Raw genomic sequence first — 23,726 nt, forward strand, 5'->3', positions numbered from 1 at the left:
AAACATGGCTCATTTTGTTATCCTCTGTCTGGGCTTAACTTCTAGTCGTGCTGTCAGACTTGAATTCCTTAAGCTGTAAGTTCCCATGCTGGCTGTCTAATGTGTGGGTTGGTTTGTTTTTGGAACGTTTTGGCTGAAACACTTCAGCCATATCTGGCACTGCATTTCCAACAATTTTGTTTTGCCTGTGTTGAAAAGAAATGGAGAGGAAAAAGATTTAAAAGGGCTTCTTTTCTTGGGAAGCTTTGTCATGTTTCAGAGACTGGTCTTGAGATTTGGCACAGTAGCTGCTGCCATGATCCAGATGCCTTTTGCTGGCACAGTAATAAGCCTCTGAATAATCTCAATCCATGAGCGTTGGTGTGGGCTTGTTAGGTCCCAGTACATCCTTCTGCTGAGCCTCTCCAGCCACTGACGTCCCCTTCCCCGCTGTGTTCCTGGGTGGCCTGCAGGTGTCTGCCAACCCCTCAGCTCCTGGCATGGGTGTGCTCCATCCCCAGGCTGCAGGTCCTTCCTTCCTTTCAGGGCTCATGGACTGGAAGAGTACAGATACTGTGCTGCACAGAGCTCAGGTCCTGCTCTGGCAGAGGGTTTGGACTAGATAATCTTTCAAAGTCCCTTCCAATCCCTATCATTCTGGGACTCTGGGGTCCAGTGTCACGGCCATGAAGAGCCCCGTTTGGCAAGGCATAGTCAGAGGAGTCTCCCTGGAGAACTCGTCCAGGTGCACCGGTACCTCCAGCAGCTGCCAGATCTTTTCAGGCCCTGCCTCCTTCCAGTACCTGACATCGTTCTCGCCTCTGCCCCGGCCCTGGTAGGAGGCAGACTGCTGTGAGGATGCACAGCGACGCTGAGGACAGAGACCTAGACTGCTCTGTCTTCGGATCAGCACCCCTGGGACATGCGAGAATGGCCTTACTTCAGAACTGCTACTTTTCGCAGGGCACACGGGTTACTCTCACCTCCGGCGCCAGGCGGTCTGCAGAGAGACCCCAGCGTCCATGGGAGCAGGGAGACGCTGCGGCTCTAGCGGGCGCCGCTGCGCCGGGCGCTGGCGCTGCTGGGAGCTGTAGTTTGTCGCGGCCGCCCGCCCAGAGCCATGGCCGCCCCGTGAGGTAGGAGACGCAGTTCCTGGGCCTGCCCCGCGGCCCTCCTTGGCGCGGCTGCCCGCGGCGCCGTGCGGGGGGAGGCGGGATGGCAGGGGCAGCGGGGGTTCATGGCGAAGGAGCGGGGCAGCCTGACCAGGCCCGCTCTGCCTGCTCTGCTGCCCGCCCTCCGGCCTGCTGCTGTGCCTGCCGCTCCCTGCCCGCCCTGCCCTTCTGCCTGCTCTGCCCCCTTGCCTGCTGGCTCCTGACCAGCCACCTTCCTTTGCCCGTTCACCTGCCCCTCTCCTTGCTCGCCTTCCTGCCCACCTTGCCTGCCTGTCGCCCTGCCCTCCCCTGGCTATCCTCCTGCCACCCAGCTCGCTGCCCTGCCTGACTCCCGCACCGGGCCCCGTGCCCGCCCTGGCCCCCGGCGCCAGCGGGGGTGTGAGGCGGCACCAGAAGCTTCCTCTCTGTAACCTGCGGCCTCCCGGGGCAGGGGGTGTGCGGTTTAAAAGCTGCTGAAAACACGCTAGCTGTCTGTGGAGGTCGGGCAGGCTTGATTCGGGCAGGCGATCAGTGTCCGGTTGTACTGCTGCTGGGTACGATGCACAGCTGCCTGGAAACGTGCTGTATGGTGTGTCAATCTGCCAGGTTTTGTTGGCTGGTGAAGAAAAAAAGTAAGAAAGAAGGATCTGAAGTTACCATTTGTTGCAAAAGTTACATCTCCTGGAGCGTAGGTGTGGGTTGCTGGCTGTGCTGGACACTGCTGCTGCTGCTGCTGCTGCTGCGACCAGGAAAGGTGACAGAGGCCTGGGGCAGAATTGGGTTTGGGATGGAAGCATGGGAGGCTGCCAGCCCAGCAGACCATCTTAGGGCAAAGGTGGTGGCAATAAGAGAGGGCCTGCAGCTTGCAAGGTTCCTGGTACCTGGCTGAAATGGTGCCCAGGGAGCCATACTGGAAGAGTCTGATGTGCCACTGACCAATTTGATTTTGGTTCTAATCCAGGTGCCTGATTGATGCACCCCACTGGCTCTGTTCTTATTGCAGAGTTTGGAGCATGTGAGGAGCTGCCAGGAGGAATCACTAATATATTAATTTCTGCTTCTTCAGGTATGGAGATCTTATATGGCTTTATATTCTTGGTGTTCCTGGCATTGATGTTAGTGTGAGAATTTCTTTATTGGTGATGCTAGTATAAACTGGGTGTTTACACCAGCCCTTTTATTGAATGATGTTGTGACCCACCTGCATATAGAGGCTGTAAATGTGCATAGGTCTGAATGCTTCTGCCTTAATAAAACTTCTGTATCTTGTGGGAGTGGTTTGTGCAGTAGCTCTAATGTGCTGTTGCTTCTATTGTGTTTCTCTGCAGCCTTGGAGCTTTGCCATATTACTGTGGTTTCCCATGACCCAGTAGTTTTTGGTCATTTTTGTTTGTTTATAGTTTGTTTGTTTGTTTGTTTTTGGGAAGGCTTGATCCTATCTTGCAGATGTTCAGCCTGATGTGCAATGCAGCAGGGAACAGGTAGTGGTAGGTCTTCCAGTGATGTGGGAAGTCTGCATTTCACTTCCTGAAACAGATGCATTAAAGAAAGCAGCAACAAGAACAGGTGTAATGAACCCCCTTTTCTAACTCAGGACATACTCAGCCAACACTCCATTTTAAATGCACTCAAATGACCCCAATAGCATGATGTTTTCTGTGGCCTTGTGACTGCTGACTTTTATGGCTTTTCACAAAGTGGACAAAATGGAGTTGTGCAGAAATCCCCAGTAGGCAGAAGAGTATCGTGACTCCCATTTTCCTGAGTAGATGGAGTTATTGGCAGGGTGAGCAAGACATTTAGCCAAGGCAGCTCAAGTGGGTTTGTTAGTACCCAGATGCCTGTGTGGATGTTTTCTGGTGCCTGCAGGCCAGTCAATACTCTGCTGCTGCATAAGCAAACAATGGCATAAGTGCCTGGGCTGTTGTGGTTGCTGTGGTGGACTGGAGCTGTAACTCAGTGGCTGAGAGACCTGGATTCAATTCTCTGCTCCGCTAGAGACTTCCCATCTGATTTGGGCCCAACTCCCTAGTCTGTCTGGGGTGGTCTGTGTTGCACAACACAGCGATGTGCAGAGATCCTGTGTCTGGTATCATCCGATGTCTTGCTCTGGGACTTGGTGCAGCCCTCCCTGAGAGCTCTTTGACCCTGCTGAGGACACGAGCCTCTAGGGCTGCTTTGGTGGCTGCCTGCTCTGAACCCAGAAGACCTCAGCTTTTGGAGTAAATGGCAGATTGCTAGTACAGTGATGATGTGTGTAATAGGGGCAGACCCTCTCTTCCTTTCCCACCTGCTGTGGTTTGATCTATTTCACAGAGGAGTCAAAGTGTAAATAGACTAGTAACAGGGAGGTGTAATCACAGGGAAGAAGGCCACCAGTACACATGAGAGTGATAGAGTTGCAAGTCTACAAGTACGTGATGGATAGCTTATGGAGCGTCTGTCATGGAGTCTCCAGCAGGGCTTTAGGAAGAGCCTAGTGCTCCTGTTTCTTTCTCACGTGGCTCAACATGTGACCTTACTTCTGAGTGAAGGTAATAGTGACCTTCTGTGGGGCCCAGTCTCTGTTCCCAGTAGCACTGTTTGTTAAAGGAGCTTGATTTTTTCCTAGAGAATGAACAATACCTGGCTGTAGATGTGCTCTGAACTCCTATCTGTGCCTTATCTGCCCCTGAAAAGGCAAATATGAAACTCCAGCTGTTTATTTGCTTGCATGCTTTTAAGATACGACAACCTTGGAAGTACAGTGAGCTGTTTCATTTGAGTTGATGACCTTAGGTGCTAAAATGTTCTTCAAATGAGAATAGAATAGAATAGAATAGAATAGAATAGAATAGACCAGGTTGGAAGAGACCTTCAAGATCATCGCGTCCAACCTATCATCGAATCTTGCTTCTTTCTTTCTACTTTCTTGTCCCTGCCTTGTGCCCCAGTCTCATCCATTTATTTTTTTTCTGTCCTGGGGTTTGAGCTGTACTTAATGTCTGAGTCAAGATGGAGACTGAAAAAGTCAAGAGGTGAAGTGGGGAGAAGTACTTGAAGGCTGGTGCACAGGATGTGGGAATGCAACATGGGCGGAGTGCCTTCCTCGCATAGTTCTAATCTTGGGAGACACCGTGAAGACAGACCATCAAAAGTGTCAGGTCTTGGAGAAAACATTTTGGAGCAAGACTCTTCAGACCAAAGGCAGAATTTCTTTACTTCCCCCGCTGTGTGACTTCAGTGAAGTGCACAGTTCAGACAGAGTAAGGCCTGTGTCTCAGCAGAGCAGGGATACTGCAGGAGTGTGGCGCTAGAGGCTTAACGGATGGGCTCCCAATCGTGAGCGTCTGCAGGAGCACACAGTGCAGTGATACACATCATCCCCTGCTTTTTGCTGGTGGGACAGCATGCTGCAATCAGACCCCACAGATGGGCTTGCATAACGTTTGCTGAGTCTTAAAACTTTTTCTGTTTGTTGGAAAATGACTAAACTCCCATTTTCAGCATCGTATGCCAGATGCTACCCTGGATTTGAATGGCTGAATTCTTGCCTTTTTACAGCATGTTGCAAAATTGATTGTGGCTGAAGCACAGAATTTGCAGCAATTTAGGAGAAGAGTGAAGGCTGTGTCTGATGAAGCTGCTACCTAAGTCAGGATTCTGAGATGAGGACACTCTGGCTGGGCAGTGCAGTCCCTTCAGATCAGGCCAGGCTTGTGTAGCTTTGGTTTCATTGGGAAGCAGCATGTAGCAACTGAGATGCCATGCATTGGATCAGAACCGTGCAGCACTCTCTGCTCTAGTGTGGCTTTTTTTCTGTGGCCAACTGGCAGCAGTCTTCAAATCTTAAGGGTCACTGAAATTCAGGTGGAAACATCAGAAGTTAAAATGCCTTCTTTTTGGAGGTTGTAGCACTATTGACTCATAAATTCACAGCTGCCCTGACATTATATCAACAGAAGCATGGAGCTGCACAACCCAGGACCAACCCAGTAAATACTGAATGATAGGTCCCTTGGCCACACCCCTGCTTTGGTATAGTTTCATCTTGGTAACAGAGATCTCCAATAGTGTCTCACTGTGGGGAATGTTTCCAGGGTGGTCTCTGCTGGGTGAGAATTTTGCAGCAGGGGGAAGAGGAGAGAAGAGGATGCTCTAGCTGGGATGCGCCAGGGGAGGTTCAGGTTGGATGTTAGGAAGAAGTTCTATACAGAAGGAGTGATTGCCCTCTGGAATGGGCTGCCCAAGGAGGTGGTGGAGTCGCCGTCATTGGAGGTGTTCAGGAGGAGACTTGATGGGGTGCTTGGTGCCATGGGTTAGTTGTTTAGGTGGGTTGGATTGGTTGATGGGTTGGACGTGATGATCTTGAAGGTCTCTTCCAACCTGGTTTGGTTTATTCTATTCTTATTCTATTCTAAAAAAATAAGAGCATCTGTAAAGAAGCTGGCTGAGCAGCACAGGAGCTGCAGGAACATGAATTTACTTGACCCCCTGTTTCTGAAGAAAGGTCAGCAACAGCTACTGTGATGTGATGGTGATTTATTCAGCCCAACTGCTGGTGAAGGTTTGGGCTAGGCTGTAGGACTTCCTCCCACTTTTTGACAGCAACTGTCGTTACACATACAGGAAACACCTCAAGGGGATCAGGCAGGGAGATGTGCTTAATTTGAAATCCAGCAGCTGGAACAGTGTCAGCACTGGTGGAGCAGCAGCAGAGACCAGAAGGCAGTGTTGTAGCTGTATGCTACAGCCTTCAGCATCCCCTTGAGCATTTCTCAGCCTGAAGCTGATCTGTGAAATGTATGTTGACCACTCAAGGGATCTGACAACTGGTTGGTTCACTTCTGTGTTATTGTGGGCTTCACAGAGAATCTAATTTATTAGTGAATGAGAGAGAGCTGGTGAATTGTACTAGAACCTAGGATTCATTAGGTATTCAGGCTCCGAACAGAGCAGGTGGGCTAAAAACCACAAGACAGCTCTTCTGGTTGCACTTATGTCTGCCAGATCTCCACCAGCAGTGAGCTGGTGTGAGATGCATACGTGTCAAGCTTTTGAAAGCAGCCAGCATTGTGTGTTCAGTTGGACAGCTGCTGGGATGTGCTGTATGTGATGGAAGCCCCTCCTCTGCTCTGCACAAGCGTGGCAGCTGCCCGGGGTCTGTTGGCTCCCTGTCCTACAGCAGCGTGGATGTTGCTCCTGTCACTCAGCTCCACAAAGGCTCCTGTAGGTCATTCTAAAACCATGTGGCTCTGATGCACTGCCAGACACTGTGCAGCAGATGAGCTTGTCAGAGAGGTGCAGGGTGGACAAGCTGAGTAGAAACAGATTGGCTAATTATTTTCTCATTGTAATTTCTTCAAGATGTTCCTGCCCTGGTCTGTGCCTTTAGAAGTGTGACACTTGCTGGTGCTGCAGGAGAGGCAACATCAACACACAGCCAAGATGGTGGCCTTTAACTGGAAGGTGAGGAGGTTTCACATTTGTAAAGCAGTGAATTTCTGCTCTTTCAAGCAGATGCATGTAAGATGTGGTTGGGGTGGGTCTTTTGTTTAAAAATGGTTTCCTTCCCTAGGTGAAGGTTGGTTGACCACCACACTTTCTGTCCCTCAGGAACAGAGAACTTACTGGTGTTGCCCTTTCTTGCCATTCATGCTAGCACCTTGTAGGCTGGCCTCAGTAGTTGCTGTTGGGGCCTTCCACTTCAGACCTGAGCACAGTGCTGGCAGGCAAGCTCTGCCTTGCCCACCTCTGCTCCTGTCTTCTTTCTGGGCTCTCCTCTGGTTCCTTTTTCCTCAGCTTCTTTCTTTACTCAAGGGTGTTTTATGCACTTCTAGTGCAATGGGGTCATAAGCACTCCATGGTGTAGGTACACAGAAATGTTTGAGCAAGGACTTCATGCATTACCAATGTTAACATGTTAAACCATTTACTAAGAAAGCTATTCTAACCCCAGGCCTTGGCTTTACCATTCTGGAGTTGTGGTTTAAAGAGATTGCCACTTCTAGTATGTGAGGAGACTGGCAGAGGCTGGCTCTCTCTGCAGAATTAGAGGGAAGTTACCTGATGTCAAAGGTAACATGCAGCTTGTAGTATTATAGGAGACCCCACTTGAGCCTCTGGTGTGTGTACTTTAAGGGAACACACTAATGGTGTGTGGATACAAAGCTTTTTCTGCACTCAGTAGTTTGACTGTGACCAAATGGCTTTATAAGGTACTGAAAGGCCTGCTAAGGGTACAGGAGGGTACAGGGAGGTTTGCTAAGGGGGAGCTGGCCCTGTGAACCTACCACTGAAAGACAGGATTGATTTTGCTGGCCAGGTGGCTCTTTGTAACAATGGGCTGGGAAGTTCGTGTACCTTCAATATCCTCATTATATGTGTATTTCATGTTCACAGTGTTTGCACTTTATTTTCCACTCTGTGTATAGTAGCATGCTTATGTATAACTGAAATGTACAGTACAATTTCAGTGGTTTCAGGCATTAAAAACTCCTGAACAGAATCATTGGAGGCTGTGAGAATTTCACTTTTCTTCTGGTTTAAAGGCATTTATCTCTGCCTTGCAGATCTGGGCAAGTTAACTGCAGAACTACCACTGGATTAAAATGTCTACAAGCATAAAAATGTCTTTGGGGATCACATCTAATAACCGATATGCACAGAGATACATTGCTCATGTGAGAATTGTTCAAACTCAAAAGTGTTTGCACTTTTACCATTGCCCTAAAACATTCAGTTGTTCCCCTTCACCTCAAGATTGTGCCAGTGTTCTGTTTGCTGTAAAGCAAGACAAAGCAGCAAAGACCTGCTCAAAGAGGCTTCATACACAAACTTGGTTTTGTCCTTTCCCCTAGGTGTTGATCTGTGTAGTTTAAAGTTTCCTACTGGCAAAAAAGCATGAACAGAGGAGCATTACCATTGCTTTGAATAATACTGTGACTGTAGGAAGCCATATAATGTCCCTGTAGGTTCATTTGTAATGCTCAAGTGTTCCAGTAACTACCTAAATATATTATTTTGCATTTCAGGCTTTGGAGAATTTCCCATTGCTGATGTACATTTTGGCAGCTAAAACACTGATTCTTTGCTTAGCATTTGCTGGGGTGAAAATGTACCAGAGCAAAAAAATTGAAGAAAAGCTGAAGAGGGAACGTGCAGAGAAATTGAAAGCAGAGGCAGAGAAGAAGGATGATTGAAGAGCCTCTCAGGTATAGAATTTATTCATAATCCTGGTGTTTGATAGTGGCATAGACATGTTGATCCCGTTATGTTTTGACTTGGATTTATTTGGATTGTACAATTAGAGCTATTACCATTACCTGGGTTCCTGTGCTGTTTGGCTCCCATGACATTTCACTGTATTTGCAGTACCTGTATCATGCCTGTTATTTGTAGAAATTACAGTTCCCACCAGAAACCTTGTCAGCCACTGTTTGGGATTTAGGAGATCTTAGCACAGTCTTCCTTCTCCATCCCTGATCTTGTTGAATTTTGATTCCCAGTCTGTTGCATAGGAAATCCTGATGGGTTAAGAGATGGTTAAATTGGGCAAACAAAGCATGACAGGCATGACAGACAAAATAATGCACTAAGTCCTCTTAAGTCACATAATTCAGGTAGAGAAGGATCAGCCATTCCATATTAGTTACATACTCGACAAGTTGTAGACAGTTTAGCTGGAAGGGCCAAATCTCATGCCATGGAGCTTTCCAAAGTAACAGTAAGGCTGTGGTGCTATGTAACACCCACCACATAGACTTCACTGAGAAAAACAGACCTCTTTCAGCAAAAATAACAAAAGGAGCATTTCAAACTTCCTTGATGTGTAGGGTTTCCATTCCACAGGAGCTGCATTGCTTCCTTCTACCTTCAAATGGTAAGCAGTCACTGCCCTATTGGATTTAGTCCATTAGCAAAATGAGTGCTGCCTTGTGCTAAGATTACATTGTCTGGCTCCTTTGGTGTGAGACTTTTGTATCAATGGATTTTGTATCTCTCTGTTCTGCAGAAAAGTGGGAATTCTATTTCTGCCTGCCTTTGGTAAGCTTGCTGGAGTTTGATATCCTGTTACTCTTTAATAAAGGAGGAAACTTCCTTTCTCCTTTTGAGGCCATCACCTCACATACGAAAACAGCTTGAGGTTTTAGAAGTGTTTGCTAGTTTTAACTTCAAGCCTATCCCTGTTTTATTTCCTGCAACAGGGATTTGAAATTGTGATTAGAAATGAGGCCCTGGAAATAAGCATGGGAACGAAGTGGTTCGTTCACATATTAAAAACAACAAATCCAAAGGTGCTTTTCAGTCCCCTGTTTATATCAGACTGAGGACTTGTCTCTGGACAGACTTGTGTTATTTTAACCTTTATTTTGAATCAATTTCTCCAGCCACGGGAAAATGGTGTGGGAACACTTCTCTCTGTTTTTGCAGAGATAAGTCAGGGTAAGGTGTATGGAGTTTTGTTGCTAAACAAATGAGAGATGGGCTGCCCTGCAAGTGAGCAGGCCTGCTGCTTGTAATGAGGAGACAGCGCTGGGTCCTAGGCAGTTCTCTCTGGCAGCCTGAGTTCCTAGCCCAGGGGATTGCTGCACCAGGGTAACAGGCTCATGCCACAAGGCCTCTGTGTCCAGCATGTGACACTGACCTTGTTGAATGAGTAGCATTAAAGCCTCTCTGATTTTGCAGGGAATACCCTATTTGTCTAGTCACCCAGTGCTGCTCGCTAGAGGCTCAGTCTTTCCTAAGTTCTGCCATCATTTGGGCTGTTAGCCATGTTTTTCTGTAATGAGTTTGCAAGAAGGGGTAAGTTCTCCTACCCTAAAAACGTTCTCCAGTGTCAGCACTGCACAGCTGTGATTAGCTCTGATTGCAGTGTGCCACGTGTGCAGGCAGATTTAGCCCATGTGGTGCCAGGATATCATGCCTGCTGTTCTCATTGCCGTTTCCCCACCCTGCAGATTTCATGACACTTGGCAGCTTGTGTTGGATTCTTTTCCTGGGAGAATGAAGCCTTCCTGTAGAGAAAGGATGTGTCAAACGAATAAACCCCTCAAGAGTAACATTGACTTAAACTGTATCTCAACTTTTTACATGTACAGCAAAATATATATGCCTTTATTTATGCAATAAAAAAGTCCTTTGTTAAAAAAAGTAATGGCCTTGGTTGCTGTGTACTCAAATGCTACAGTTAGAGCTGCTGGGGAGGTAGCTTTTAAAGATCAGCTACAAGGAGGTAGATGGTTCTGAAGAGAAAAGTGCTGAATCCATCATGGGTGTGCACAAGGTTCACAGACAGGTGGAAGAGAAAGGGGAGAGCTCTGTGCAGCTTCTTTAGAGCGACTGCTGCCTGCAGGGGTGTAAATCTGCGACTTGTGGGTTCTTTGTTGAATCCACATGAGCAAACCAAGGAGAAGAGCTTTTCCAGGCAGATCTTTCTCAAACCACTTTCTGCACCTAGGGCTTCCTTAGATTAGTGTAAACCATAGTGCAGACCACAGTGCCACCTTTGAGGTTTCATTCTAAGAGGTTTATTACACAATTTTGCTATGCACAGTATCCAAGAACTCTCTTTACTACTTAGTAATGAAAACCCTGCCTGCTTCATAGGCTTTTGCAGGGTTTTTCTGCATGTCCAACAATGCCACATTCTGGAGGAAAGTTAACTAGGCTAATCAACACAGTGGGCTTTTTTTCCCCACAGAAATGAAAGGTTAGGCATTTGTTATTTGTAAAGGCTTCGGCAGTGCCAACGGGTACATTTGCCTTCTTTTTTCCCTTCATGTTTCATTTATAGAGCACTTCCTAAATCCTTGTAGCTAATAGAAGTTAAGATGAAGCTGAACTCTGACAGTGGAGAGAGAGGAGGTAAGAAAGGAGATGGAAGACCCTTGGAAAAACCTTGGGGGTCTGGCAGGATGTAGGAAGGCTGTAGGATGGCTCGCTCATGCCCTCTCCCTTCCCTCACAGCAGCACACCCTACTGCAGCATGTCTAGCAAGCGCTGCGGGGTGAGTTTGTGTGCAGCTGATAGGGCTGATGCTGAGAGCTCTCTCTGTGGGGGAGTTAACTGGGAACTGCAGTGATGTGAAAAACCTTTCTGTTACTGCTGTCACCTTGGTGACTGGGGAACATAAGTATTACAGAAACCCATTCCCAGGCTAGAGCTATATCCTTGCTGTGGCAGCCTCAGGGCTAGGGAGTTTGTGGTGCCGTTGTAAAACAGCAGTTTCCCTCTAAGGTCTCAGCAGTTGTCTGTCTATGCAAAGGTGATAATTTAATTGACTGGCTCTGTGGTGTTCAGAGAGAACACTGCTAACCACCTCCATTAAACAGCTATTGAGGGATACACACCAAAGTACCTAGAGAAGCCACAAGGCCAAACCGTAACAGAAAATTGTCAGGCCTGCATAGTGTCCACCAGCTTCAAAAGTAGGCAGTGTCTTGGCTCTGTGCAATCCCTGGTTGCCTTTGAATACTGGCCTCAACCTAGATTAGACCCAGCTAAGAGTAGATTCTTCTAGATCAATGGTAATAATAAGCTTTGTTTTGTTTAACTGAAAGCAGAGATATTCTTTACCTCAGTACAGCTGCTCTGTAAGCAGAATAAGAGATATACAATCTCCCTTTAAAGAAAGTCATTTAGGTTCATAGCAATTGGATACCAGCTGAGCACCATTTAGTATCCAAAGCAATCAAGACTGGTGCTAAAATCTCAGGGCCCTACTCTGCCAAACATATGCAAAAGGAAATTTCCTTAAGGTGTCCTTTTTTGTTTGCCCCTGCCTTGAACAGGGAAGTTCTTTTTTGTGATAAGTTCTTATCTATGAGTGGTCTTCTCAGAAGTCCTCCATGTCACCAACTTCTTGCCTCTACAGCCAAATCAGAGAACCTGTTTGTGTGTCTGAGACTTCAAATCTGGTCCCTCCTGGCTGCTTTTTCCTTAACCTCATAGTAGCGCTGCAGCACAGATAACACCTAGAGCTTGTGATGAGTGTTGAAGCAGGCTGTTATCTTGGAGTTTCCAAACTAAGAAGAGATCTTGTCCATTCCCACACCTGAACCCCTATCTGTTCCCTGACCTACCAGGGTGCAATTTTGAGCTATGTTGTCACTGGATAGGTTACAGCAGGGATTTTTTCACCTTTCAGTGTTCTATGTGCCACAGTTGCAGCCTTGAACGAGAAAATAGGCTGACACTGGGGGGAGACAGCAGCTCAGATTTGTTTCACTTTTTTGTTCAGAAACAAGCTGGGGACTTCAAAGTCTGGTTTCTTGCTGAAAGAAGGGTTATGTGATCAGGTCTGTCAAGTTTAAAAGAGGAGTAGGTAATTCAATTTGGTTGAGTTTCTGCAAGTGAGAGGAGTCAGCAAGTATATGTGTGTGCAGCTTGTTAGACATCAAAGGATCTACATAGGATCCTCTTGGAGATGTTCCCATTCCAGGTAAGCCAGGTCACACTTTCCTGGTATCTACAAAACTATAGAGTGTCTCCTTCTGCCCTATTCCCTAAAGCTGTTCTTTTCCACAAGAGAATTCTTATTGTACAGATGGGCAGCGCAACCTTGCACAGGTTTTTCTCTGGCTGATGTTGTCATTGTCACCAGTGCAGGTGTTGAAAATGGAGAAAAGGAAACGATTGCTGGCTTTTAAACTTCTAGTGTTTGTCCCTTTAGACTTTATTTTACTGACAGAAAGGCCATGTCTCTTTAATTAAAAAGCCAAAATGCTTGTCTAGTAATAAGAAAGAATCTGTTGGGAGTTTAAAGGAAAAACACAAACTTTCACATGTTCTTAGCCAACTTAAGGGGCTGCTATTCCAGCTTGAAGGAGCTCAGTGGCTGTGGGGTATCTGTAATCCTTAAAGTGAAAAATAAGTGAAGAAGTATTGAGCAAGATTGTTTTCTCATTATCTGTTTTGGCTGAAATGAACTCAGCTTAATTTTAGTACCACTGGACACTTTTAGTCCGAAGACCACAAGACTTTTACCAGATACACAACACACTGATGCTGGAGAAAGGCAGAGCTCCTGGAGCGGTGCCTCAGGACAGGAGAGATTGCTCTTGAGCCACTGTGCTGCAAGTTAGGGATCTAAATGTTTTTCAGCTCTTCCAAAAGCCTCACGTACAAACAACAGTTTCCAACATTTCCTTTCTCACGTTTCCTCCTGGGCATCAGCAATTCCAGATGTCTTGTCTTGCTCTTCTTGGTAAAGGCACTGCAGACATTCTGTCTGGGGTAAGAGTCCTTCATAGCTCTCCTTGAGCCCAGCTCTAACCTGTGACACTCAGTCAGTGTCTCTGCCTACCTGTTGGTTGTCAATCCCCTGGCCTTCACTCTGGCCAAAGAGGAGCAGTGTGGGAAACTCTGACAGACTCCTTTCCAGCTCTGGCATGGGAGAAACCAGTGGACTAATTTGAAACACTTTGCTTATTTCAGTTCTTCACAGTCTGCAATTTTTTTTCCAAGGATGCATCAACTTGTTGCATGCTCTTCCTGTTTATTGACTCTGTGGTAACCTCAGCCTTCAAGTCAACTTTAGTGAGGAGCTGATAGAACTCGCATGAAGCAGTTGACTGCCCTGTGTGTCTGATATGCTCCTGATCACGTGGAGGAGGAACAGATGTACAGCCCACATCAGAGTGTGGAGACAGATCAGGTAAAATTCCTAAAATCTGAGTTTGTTTCATCCCCTGGAGTTGTGCCGAAAGCCATTTCCAGACAGACTGGTTGTAAGGGACTGTCTGCTTTGGGGACTCCAAGCTGGGTGGATGTTCATGCACAATGTACATCGCTCCAAAGTTTTACTTTGGATCTGGAATCTGGTTTGTCTTGGCTGCTGGAACAAGCCTAGCATATCATCTCTGCTCAGTTGGACCTTGATTGGCATGTGTATGTGCCAACCTCAGGGATAATCAAAGTACCAGCTGGCTCTTCTCCAGCTGATGCCAGAAATACCTGCTGGTTGCGAGAACAGTTGTCCCCATAGCGATGGACTCCTCATACGTTCCTGCAGAGAAAAAAAGTTTGCTTGGGCACAAATAAGTGATTAGGCATATATTCATGTCTATCTCCATATGGCATCAATTTCTTCCTCTTTGAATCTGATGAGAGAGCTGTTGAAAATATCTGTGTGTACCGGCATCAAAGGCTGCCTCACAGTGAGACTGTTTCCACTCTAGGCAAAGGCTCTTGAGATAGCTGTCACCGAGCTGAGAATATATATAGCTGCTGCCTATTGATCAGCAGAAACACAACATGGGTGACTATCCTTTTTTATCCCTCTCTTTTTTTTCCTGGCCTTCCTCATATTGGTTGGTTTTGCTCTCCAATGCCTCAGCTTCTAATAGTGTGGCACTTTCCCAGTTCTCTGAGTCTCAGTTTTCTGTGACTCATATTCCTCTGGCCTAAACTTAGGCTAATTTACTGGCTTAGTGTTTCTCATTGATTGGAGGAGGCTTACAGCTAGCCATCAAGAAATGTCAGACACTAAGAGTTAAGTGCAGTGTAAGCCATATACATGAGCCTGGCCCTTGCATTTAATTGTTTTCCAAACCAGATTTTTAATATATGTTTCTTACACAGAGCATTGTTCCCACATGCCTCCTTCATTCCTCTATGTGTTTCTCCATACCTTCTCCACATGGTTGCTGCAGAAGAAAATCTATTACAGAGTCACAGAATGTTAGGGGTTGGAAGGGACCTCGAAAGATCATCCAGTCCAAGCTCCCCTGCCAGAGCAGGATAACCTAGGGCAGGTCACACAGGAGTGCATCCAGGAGGGTTTTGAATGTCTCCAGAGAAGGAGACTCCACAGCCTCTTTGGGCAGCCTGTTCCAGTGCTCTGTCACCTTCACAGTGAAAAGGTTTTTCCTTATGTTTACATGGAATTTCCTATGCTTCAGCTTTTACCCTTTGCCCTTTGTCCTGTCATTGGACATCACTGAGAAGAGCCTGGCTCCATACTCCCAATACTTGTCCTTTACATATTTATGAACATTCATGGGGTCACCCCTAAGTCTGCTCTTCTCCAAGCTAAAGATGCCCAGATCCCTCATAAGGGAGGTCTTCCACTCCCTTAGTCATCTTTGTGGTGCCACCTGGACTCTTTCAAGCAGTTCCCTGTCTTTGAACTGAGGAGCCCAGAACTGGACACAATATTTTCCAGGGCAGAGTACAGGGGGAAGAGAACCTCTCTCAAGCTACTCATACACCATAGGATCCCATTGGCCTTCTTAGCCACAGGGGCACATTGCTGGCTCATGGTCATCCTGTTGTCCACCAGGATCCCCAGATCCTTTTTCCCTATGCTGCTTTCTAACAGACCAGCCCTCAACCTATACTGGTACACAAAGGCAAAGGCTGAGATTTGAGCAATGCTGCTTACCTTTGCCTTTCCACTACCTGGCCAACTTTCTCCCAGTACTCAGGAGCATGATACAAAATGAGCCCCACTTTGCCTGCTCAGTTCCAGAAGCTCACACCTTGAGTCCCATCTTTACAATCCTGGCTTGGGTCTCTGTAGCCTCTTGCCCCCGAGTATGTTTGTCTCATCTCTACCCTGGGTTTCAGCATGCTGTTGAGGCAGAGGACTTGAAAAGAGGGGAAAAAGTGTGTTGAGCCAGTCACTACAGGCCTGCTTCATGAGCTGGAGGAAAATAAATGTCTTTTTTTCCATGAAGATGAGGCTTGGAAAAGCAGTTAGAAGTAATTAGTCAATGAGACATCGTGAAAATTCAGGTGATTTGCATTCCGGCTAGCTCAGAGCAGCGAGACATCTGTTAGAGCTTCTTCATCAACATATGCATTTGCATCTGCCTCTCCTCTTTATGCAGAGATACTTGAATCACTCTATTCTAGTGGTGCATTTCAGTCACACAGAGAGAGGTGTTTAAAATCCTACCAAGAAGACACCAGGCTCGTGCATGCTATTCCAAGTGCTCTTGAATAAGGTGCCTGCTGTTTGGTGACATCCTCCTATTAGCATGTTTAGTCATATGTTAAAGGCATTGCGTGTCACCCTCAATTGCCAGCTGAGTCAGAACTCTATGAGCCACAATATTTGTCTTCAATACAAAGGGTTACAACGTTCTGTAGAAAACAGAGGTTGTCATTATCCTTATGCAACACCAAAGGTGGGAGTGGGGAGGAAGAAAGAGGAGGACTCATCTCAGAGGATTGTACTTAAAATACCAAATTTCATTTCATGTCAGACTTGATTCTTCTTTCTGCCTGCAGGTTTCCATACACCTTAAATAGGACTGGGTAGAAAAATATCGCCAGTCCTCAACCTCCCAGCAGGAAGGCTGGGAAGAGTGAAGGTCTTTAGTGAGGTTTTTCCAGTCCTTTGCAGGAAAAGGATGTTTTTCCCTCCCTCTCTGGGAAATGTGGCACCAAATGCTTCCTCTTTATTCATGCTTGTTTCCATGAAACTCTTCATGGAAGCTTCACCCTCATTTTACCAAAGAATACAAAACAGGCAAGGCTGAAAAATTGCTGTCACACAAATTATCTCCTTTTGCTACTTCCTTGTTGCTAAAATGGATAGAAGGCAGGCCATTCTGTACCTGGTCTCACAGGCTTCAAAGGGAATCAGAGGTGGCAGAAGACACATCCTACCAATGAAGCAGACACACTCTTCCAATAAAGAAATCACACTCTACCAAAGAAGTAGTGGCCCTAAACCAGCACTACATAAGCCATGGTAGCAGAGACTGGTAAGGCTGAGCAGTAGCCAGGCAGTTGTTCAGTACTCTGCTCTGTCCAGGCCTGGTCTTGTTCTTCATGTGAATCTTGAACACAGCAATAAGTCATCAAGTTTGTGCCAATTTGACTACCAGTCAGACAGTAGTGTCTTCAGGTGAAGGTAAACAATCATGGGGAAGATGTGGTGTGCAGCATTTGTTTCTTAAGTAAAGTAAGTTACTGTGAAATTTCTGCCTGTCCCCATGGTAAGCAGGCACCAGGCCTGCTTCTTCCCTCATACTGGTTTTATACCCCTTGCATCAATAACTAGTGGAGCAATTCCTGCTTCAAGCCAGTGTGAAAATATGTCCAGGGCCATGATATCAGGACAATATAAACATTCCTGCCCCTCTCCAGTCTCTCCCTTCTCCCTCTTCCCTCCAGCTCTTTCCTTCTTGCATTGGAAGCAGCTGATTTTCCATTCTCTGCTAGATCCATCTTTGTAAAAAAATGAGCCTGTGTTTTTGCTGAAGATGAAGCTGAGAAAAGATACTTATTTTTCTGTGCATATTCACATTTCAGCTGTAGCAAATGACATGTCTGGATTCTTCTGAAGGGAGATGAAGCACCCTTTGGTGTGGTGTCTCTACCATACCAAATTACAATGCTCGTGTAGATGGTTTTCCACACACAGGAGAAAAACTGCACAGGTTTGCCTCAGCGTATCAAAAATGTTTTAGTGAACCTGTGAACCATCTCATAACTTACTTCTGTGCTTTTATGGTCTTGGTTTTCTTAGAAGTACATGATAAACACACACCCAGTAATGAGCAACCCAGAAAATTTACTCTGGAAGCCACTTTCAAGAAAACCAAGTGTTCAATGAACTTGAAAAGACCCTGCTGTTAAGAAATGCTGTCTTCCATCACTCATCAATAATCTTTTGAACTCAATTCCATGATAAATTATTACACCTCAGTAATCAGTGTCATGGATAAATAAAATCCCCAGTGATGATTGCCATATTTTATCCTGAGAGACTGAACTCTTCATGCTCTGAAGCCCAAACCAACTGCTAATTGTTAGGCTTCAGAAAGGAACTTCCCTTTGAGAAAGATTTCTTGTACCTGTCACTGAAATGTTTATTGCAGTCCACTGTTGGAGATGAGGTACTCTGTGTAATGAACTACTGAGCTGACAGAGATCTAATGCATACATTGAAAGGAAGTTTTTCAGACCTGTTCACTGTGAAGGTGACAGAATACTAGAATAGGCTGCCCAGAGAGGTTGTGGAGTCTCCCTCTCTAGAGACATTCAAAACCTTCCTGGACGCATTCCTGTGTGACCTACTCTAGGTGGTCCTGCTCTGGCAGAAGGGATTTGACTGGATGATCTTTCAAGGTCCCTTCTAACCTCTAACATTCTGTGATTATGTGACTTCGTGAGCTGTGGACAATGGTGTCAGGCACAGTACAGCTTATTCCCTGGGAGCAGATATATCCCATTGGGGTTAAATACAGCCTTTGGGGTTAAATACAGCCTTGACCTACAGAATTAATTTTGCAGCTCCTTCTTTCTTGAAACTGAGGGCATTTACATCTGTGGCATGGTCTTAGGGGTCCCATAACAGAGGAATTTGTGCAGAAGGCTGGATCTTGGGCATGCTTTGTCCCTTTTTTGTGATAAGGTGGTCCCTTCCTAGCACAAATGTAATGATTATCAACTTAGTCATAGAACACACATAAACATTTGGATTTGAAATTCTCTCTCTTATTAGTGCTATTGATGTCGTCTTTTAGGTTTGTACCCTGTGAAGGAAAGGACTTAGCAGGGCTGGATCACCATAACTCATTCAACATCGATCAAATCACCTTTGAAGTCTGACTGTAGGAAGAACCATTTAAGAAAGGGTGTCAAGGTAGTAGTTCTCCCATTTCTTCACTCTGTTGATCACTGCCTTCCATTTATTTGGGGTCATCTTCTCTATTCCTTTAACAATCAAGTCACTGAAGAGGATACACCTATAGGAGTAGGTGCTCTCTAAAGATCTGAGGGCAAAGTCCTCCCTGTTGTTTATAATAAACCATTTCAAAGAAGACCAGGCGACATCCATAGGGTAGAGGTAGTTGTAACATGAAGGCACGACAAGAAGCTCGTGGCCATTGGCTCTAGCAGCTTCACGGCAACACTCAATGCTGGATGTGCAGATGGCTGGTGTGAGCGGTGGCAGAGTTCCCATCTGCGGCTCCTTGCCCTCTTCGGCCCCAGCGAGCATCGGCTGCGTTTTATCCCTTGTCACAATGACACACTTCCCATAGCAGGTGGTCAGAGATTCACACAGCTCCTGAAAGATGCCATTCTGCTGGTGGGTGGGCAGATCGACTCTTAAGAGTAGTTTGTAGCTCCAGGGTACCCACCCTTGGTGGCTGGCAGCATGAACAAGTGTCCATACCGGCCAGTGCAAGCTGGTCTTCTCAGCTGTTTTTTCTCCTGTTATAAGACTTTCTGGAATGTCTGCTTCCCCTAAAAACACAGTGTTGAAACCATTATGCTGCAGCATCCTCAGAACTCTCAAATACTGCAGGCACTGCCTCTTTGAAGCAGCATCGAAGCAGAAGAGGAGTGGGCTTGTGAAGCGCTGCATGCTGATGTCTCCAGGCGCCTGAAGGATGCTTTCAGAGCTCACAATGCTCCTGTTGCCCTGGTGTTGCTCCACAGTGTCCTGCCCAAGCAGCAGCACAGGCAGCTTGGAAACCAATGGTTCCGTCAGGCTGGGTAGGGTGCAGATGGGCAGCTGGTGGCTTCTGGAATCAGGCTGCTCACCTTAAACATCATGATTCCTTCTCTTTTAGCACTGGGTGGGTGCTTGGACTCTGTGTGTATGTGTGTGTGTGAGCCAGACAGGCATTTCTGAAAGGAATCCAGAGGAATGTGGATATGGTGGAAGGAGCTGCCCAGAGTCAGCATGGAAATGAAGCCAGTGCCTGAACTTTGAGACCAGTGGTAGAAACCATTCCTTTCCTGCCTGGCAAGTGTGTGGCCTCATGAAAGATGTGGCCTTGAAATGCTACTGGGTAGATGAGGGGACTGAACCTCACGTGCCTTGTTATGGGGAGAAGGAGGAACTCTTGACTCCCACATGAGCTTCTCTGGTGGGCAAGCCCAGTCCTGACAGCACTACAAGGTGCTACATGGTGCTCAGTGCCCAACAGCAGAGCAGCCTGTGCAAGGTCCACTGTGCTCAGCCTGTGCAAGGCCCACTGTGCTCAGCCTGCCCAGCTCTGGGCCTTGGAAGGGAGAAGAAATAAGTGATTCCTCAGACATCCTTACGTGGTGAGGTGTCTTTAGGAGTAATTTGGCTTTTAGAGTCCTCTTGGTGCACCTCCTTCTCCCATTTTCTGCTAGCCTTACCCCTTAGGGACCTGTATTGAACCTGATACCAGCACAGTCACCCCCCTCCAAGGGTGAGCAACACCTTCAGGGAAATGGAAGGGATTATGGGGGAAAAAAGAAGATTGCTCACGTGGTGTTTTGTGAACACACAGACTGATATGAAGGTCAGGGCAGAAGCCTGGACAGATACCACGCTGCTGCCATGGCAAGTCAAAGTGGGGCTCAGTAGCACGTGGCAAATTGAAGGGTGCAGCAGGCCTGGGAGGATGGGAACAGTAAGGAGAAGATGTGCAAGGGCATATGTTTGTGCAGGTGCACTGAGGGCAATAAGTGTTCACCTGAAGTATGTTGTGGGACAGCAAAAAGTGAAGACTATTTTGAACCGTCTGCTTTCTTACCCGGTCCTCCTCCTCCTTGCAGATGGATGTGCACAATTTTACTGCAGGAGCAAGCTTGTCAATGCAAAACTGAAGTTGTTCACATTTAACTGTACCTACAAGGCTGGGTATGAATGCTAGCAGCATCATCAGCCTGCCAGATGGAGCTGAACAGCAGAAATGTCTCAGTCTCTGATGATGGCACGCATTTCCCTGCCCACCTCTGAAACTGACATACCTCATGGTTCACATCATTCCCCTTGGAACAGTTTTCCTTCCCCCTAATGCAGTGGGAAACTGGGAAGTGAGAAATAAAAATCTCTGAAGCTTAACACAGACAACGGGGTCTAATTCAGCTGTCTTGATGCTCTTCTTCCTGAGGCAGGTGAGTGGTGGGGCCACATCATCTTAGCAGCATCACCTGGAGAGCAGAAGTCTGAGAAGTTGGTAAAAGAAGAAGGGTGTACCCCTGGAAAGAAGCCTATGTAGTTTGTTAGCCAGATACAAGGTGATAGCAGATTCAGGCTGTACACATTATGAAGAAAATACTCATGTGAGAATACAATGTAAAATAATATTGACTCACCTTGCTTAGCATTTCACACTGTGGTGTACCTTCCTTTTTTTTTTAGTGTTAGCTTTTGTGCTCAATAAATATCTACCAGGAGTATATCCTGACATGAGCAGTCCTGTGGGAGTCACTGGGTGCTGATTAGTTTTGAAAAACGCATGTGCAGGGGCCTAAGCAGTGCCTGAGATCCCCCAAAATGCTGATGTAGGAGCCTCACTGTTTAAAAAAATGGACTTAAAATATCCAAACAACTACCTGTAAAGAAATGTTATTCTCTCATTCTTGGTCCCCATGACAGGCATCCCACCCAGGACACCCACTGGAACCACAAATCACATGCCTTATTACCTAACCTGAAGGTGTCATTTCCTTGTGTCCTCTCCAGAGAAGGATCTACCTAATTGTCCAAGAGCTGCAGTATGGCATCCTTCAGAGGGACATAAAAGGGCATGTTGCTTTTGTTAGTCTTGCTTTCTAGCTCCCTTCTGATTGTGAATGGACATCAGTAGGAAACAAGTCAGAGGTGCAACTGTGACAGCACCCAGACAATGACCCCATGTACTCCCTCCTTCCTTGTCCTCTCCTCCCTCTCTGGGCTTGTCCTTGAGTCTTCCTGGCTGTGCCAGGATAAGGACAACTCTAACACTATCTGCCTTGTCCCTCTCAGACCTGCTTCTGTCACCAGTGGGAAGCAGCAGCTCTGTGCCTGTAATAAAATGTATACTTTTATATGTTTTACAACTTAATATCTTGGGCGGTGTTATCTTCAACCCCCACTGGGATATATTTACAGAGCATATTTGCAGGTTATGCTATTTGGTTGTGGGTATTACATTCCACATATGAAGACAGTGAAATGATTTAAGCACAGATCTAAGAATTTCCAATACAGCAATTCAAATTGGAAATTGTGGTTCCCCACAAATGGGATTCCATGGCAGAGTAGCCATGGAAGATTCATGGCCTGCTCCTCTGTCCAGTGTCTTCCCAGATGCTGTGGCTATAATTTGGGTGGCTCAGAGAGGGCTAGAGGCCTCTCTCCTCTCCTGCCCAGTTCACGGTCTGGAGCTTGCCCTTGGCTCAGAGAAGGCTAGAAGGCCTCTTTCTCTCTTGTGTGCTCTGTCACCAGGCTGTAGTCTTTCTGTGGTTCTTCTGGGATTCAGCTCTTTTGGAGTTTTCCCCTTCCTGCCTTAGTCCAGGTCCAAGGCCTGGGTGTAGTCCTTGCCTGTTAGTGCAGGTCCCTCAGCTGCTATTTGGTCAGCATTTGGCTCTTGTTGCTGTCTGGGTGAGAACAAGGCAAGTTGCCTAATTTCTTGGCTGGTTTAAATACTGTCCCAAGACAATTAATGCTCTTTTTTTAGCAGAGAAACCTGATAACTGGACCTATAGGATGGGGCATATCCAAATATGGCCAGGGACACACACAGTTCACAGCTGTGTCACAAAGTTAATTACACATGGTACATGTTTATTTGGACCCCAGGAAGTGTCCAGGTTTGCGCATTCACAGGTGCTTACAAGGTTAATCACACATGCTATACATTTACCTTGACCATCTGAACCCTGGGAACTGTCCAGGTTAGCCATGTCTGGGATAGGGCATGTTTTGGGGTTTGACCCTTAAGGACAGAGACCCACAGGCTGAAAGCCATGGTGCCCAGTCCATTTGTGTGTTCTGAGACTGCTCCATGAGACACCATAAAGCACAGCAACAGTGGCCAGTGGTTACAAGCATGGTCATCTTTGCACTGGACCATGCATGTATGTACCACTGGGGCTGCCTGGGAAAATTAGTCTTGATGTTCCTCAGTTGAGACCCTCTATAGTCAAGTCTTAAAACTATTGCTCTGTCACTGCAGGCTTTTGTGAGTTTGCAGCATCAAGGCACCGCTTCTGTAGCCTGAGCACTTGTCTGGGTTTTCATGTGGCAATGAAGGGACTTAGCAAGGAGAATGAAGGAGGTGGAAACCAGCCTTTTTTCTTGCTAGGCCTTAGGCATGGGCATGGGCTGTGCCACTGTATTGTGGTGCTGTCCTATAAGGACAGGGTGCTGCTCTTATGCTGTCAGGTGGCATCACTGTGTCTGGCCCTGGCTCCTTCAGCTCTCATGAACTGGTCTGAAGCCTAGCTGGTTATGAAAATATCAATGATGATAGAGCTGATAGGTAGTGAGATGGGATGGATGGACTACTTTATGTTGTTTTCAGAGTATCTATTTGGGAAGTGGATTCTTCTCTGTCCCTTTCACATATAGATGTGACAAAACCCCAGCTGTTACTCTGCTTTATAAACAATTATTCATTGTCCCAGTGTCCCAACATCTTTTAAAAGACTTGGAAGCAGACATAAGGCACTGGGCCGAGACAGACAAATGTGTATTTTATTTCTCATGCTGCCTTTAGTCTTATGTATTACTTTTTGCCTCTTTTCTCTCCCACCTCATGTCTACATAACCAGCAAGCACCTCATGGCAGGAACCTTTCCTCCTTTCATAATTTTAGACTTCTGACATTTGCTTGCAAGGTCACACAGTGCAAAATCTCTGGGCATGGTCCCTGTCTGACAAGAACCTTTGGCATTTGAGAAAAGGCA

General features: G+C 46.5%; 2 protein-coding genes across 9 annotated transcripts; one reads left to right on the forward strand and one right to left on the reverse strand.

Annotated features, from left to right (window-relative positions):
- The first annotated feature begins 1,060 nt into the window (after window positions 1-1,060).
- Window positions 1,061-21,784, forward strand: SMIM11 (small integral membrane protein 11). Of its 8 annotated transcripts, none has more exons than XR_010992692.1 (6): window positions 1,061-1,115; window positions 2,092-2,196; window positions 6,477-6,578; window positions 8,144-8,323; window positions 13,578-13,767; window positions 20,949-21,784. XR_010992692.1 is itself a non-coding variant. In XM_068170694.1 (6 exons), the coding sequence occupies exons 3-4, from the start codon at window positions 6,558-6,560 to the stop codon at window positions 8,309-8,311; spliced, it is 189 nt and encodes a 62-aa protein (XP_068026795.1). In that variant the 5' UTR covers window positions 1,061-1,115; window positions 2,092-2,196; window positions 6,477-6,557; the 3' UTR covers window positions 8,312-8,323; window positions 9,124-9,155; window positions 10,070-10,262. The 8 variants fall into 8 exon arrangements, 6 of the variants coding, with proteins under 6 accessions (XP_068026795.1, XP_068026797.1, XP_068026793.1 ...); XR_010992691.1 differs by lacking the exon at window positions 20,949-21,784 and adding an exon at window positions 18,593-18,711; XM_068170694.1 differs by lacking the exons at window positions 13,578-13,767; window positions 20,949-21,784 and adding exons at window positions 9,124-9,155; window positions 10,070-10,262.
- CUNH21orf140 (chromosome unknown C21orf140 homolog) lies at window positions 18,694-19,437 on the reverse strand. Its single transcript, XM_068170699.1, has one exon. The coding sequence runs from the start codon at window positions 19,435-19,437 to the stop codon at window positions 18,694-18,696; it is 744 nt and encodes a 247-aa protein (XP_068026800.1).
- Window positions 21,785-23,726: the final 1,942 nt, after the last annotated feature.

Source organism: Melanerpes formicivorus, unplaced genomic scaffold (genome assembly GCF_026170545.1).
Source record: "Melanerpes formicivorus ecotype bairdi unplaced genomic scaffold, bMelFor1.0.p_v2 SCAF_529, whole genome shotgun sequence".
Taxonomy (NCBI): Eukaryota; Metazoa; Chordata; class Aves; order Piciformes; family Picidae; genus Melanerpes; species Melanerpes formicivorus.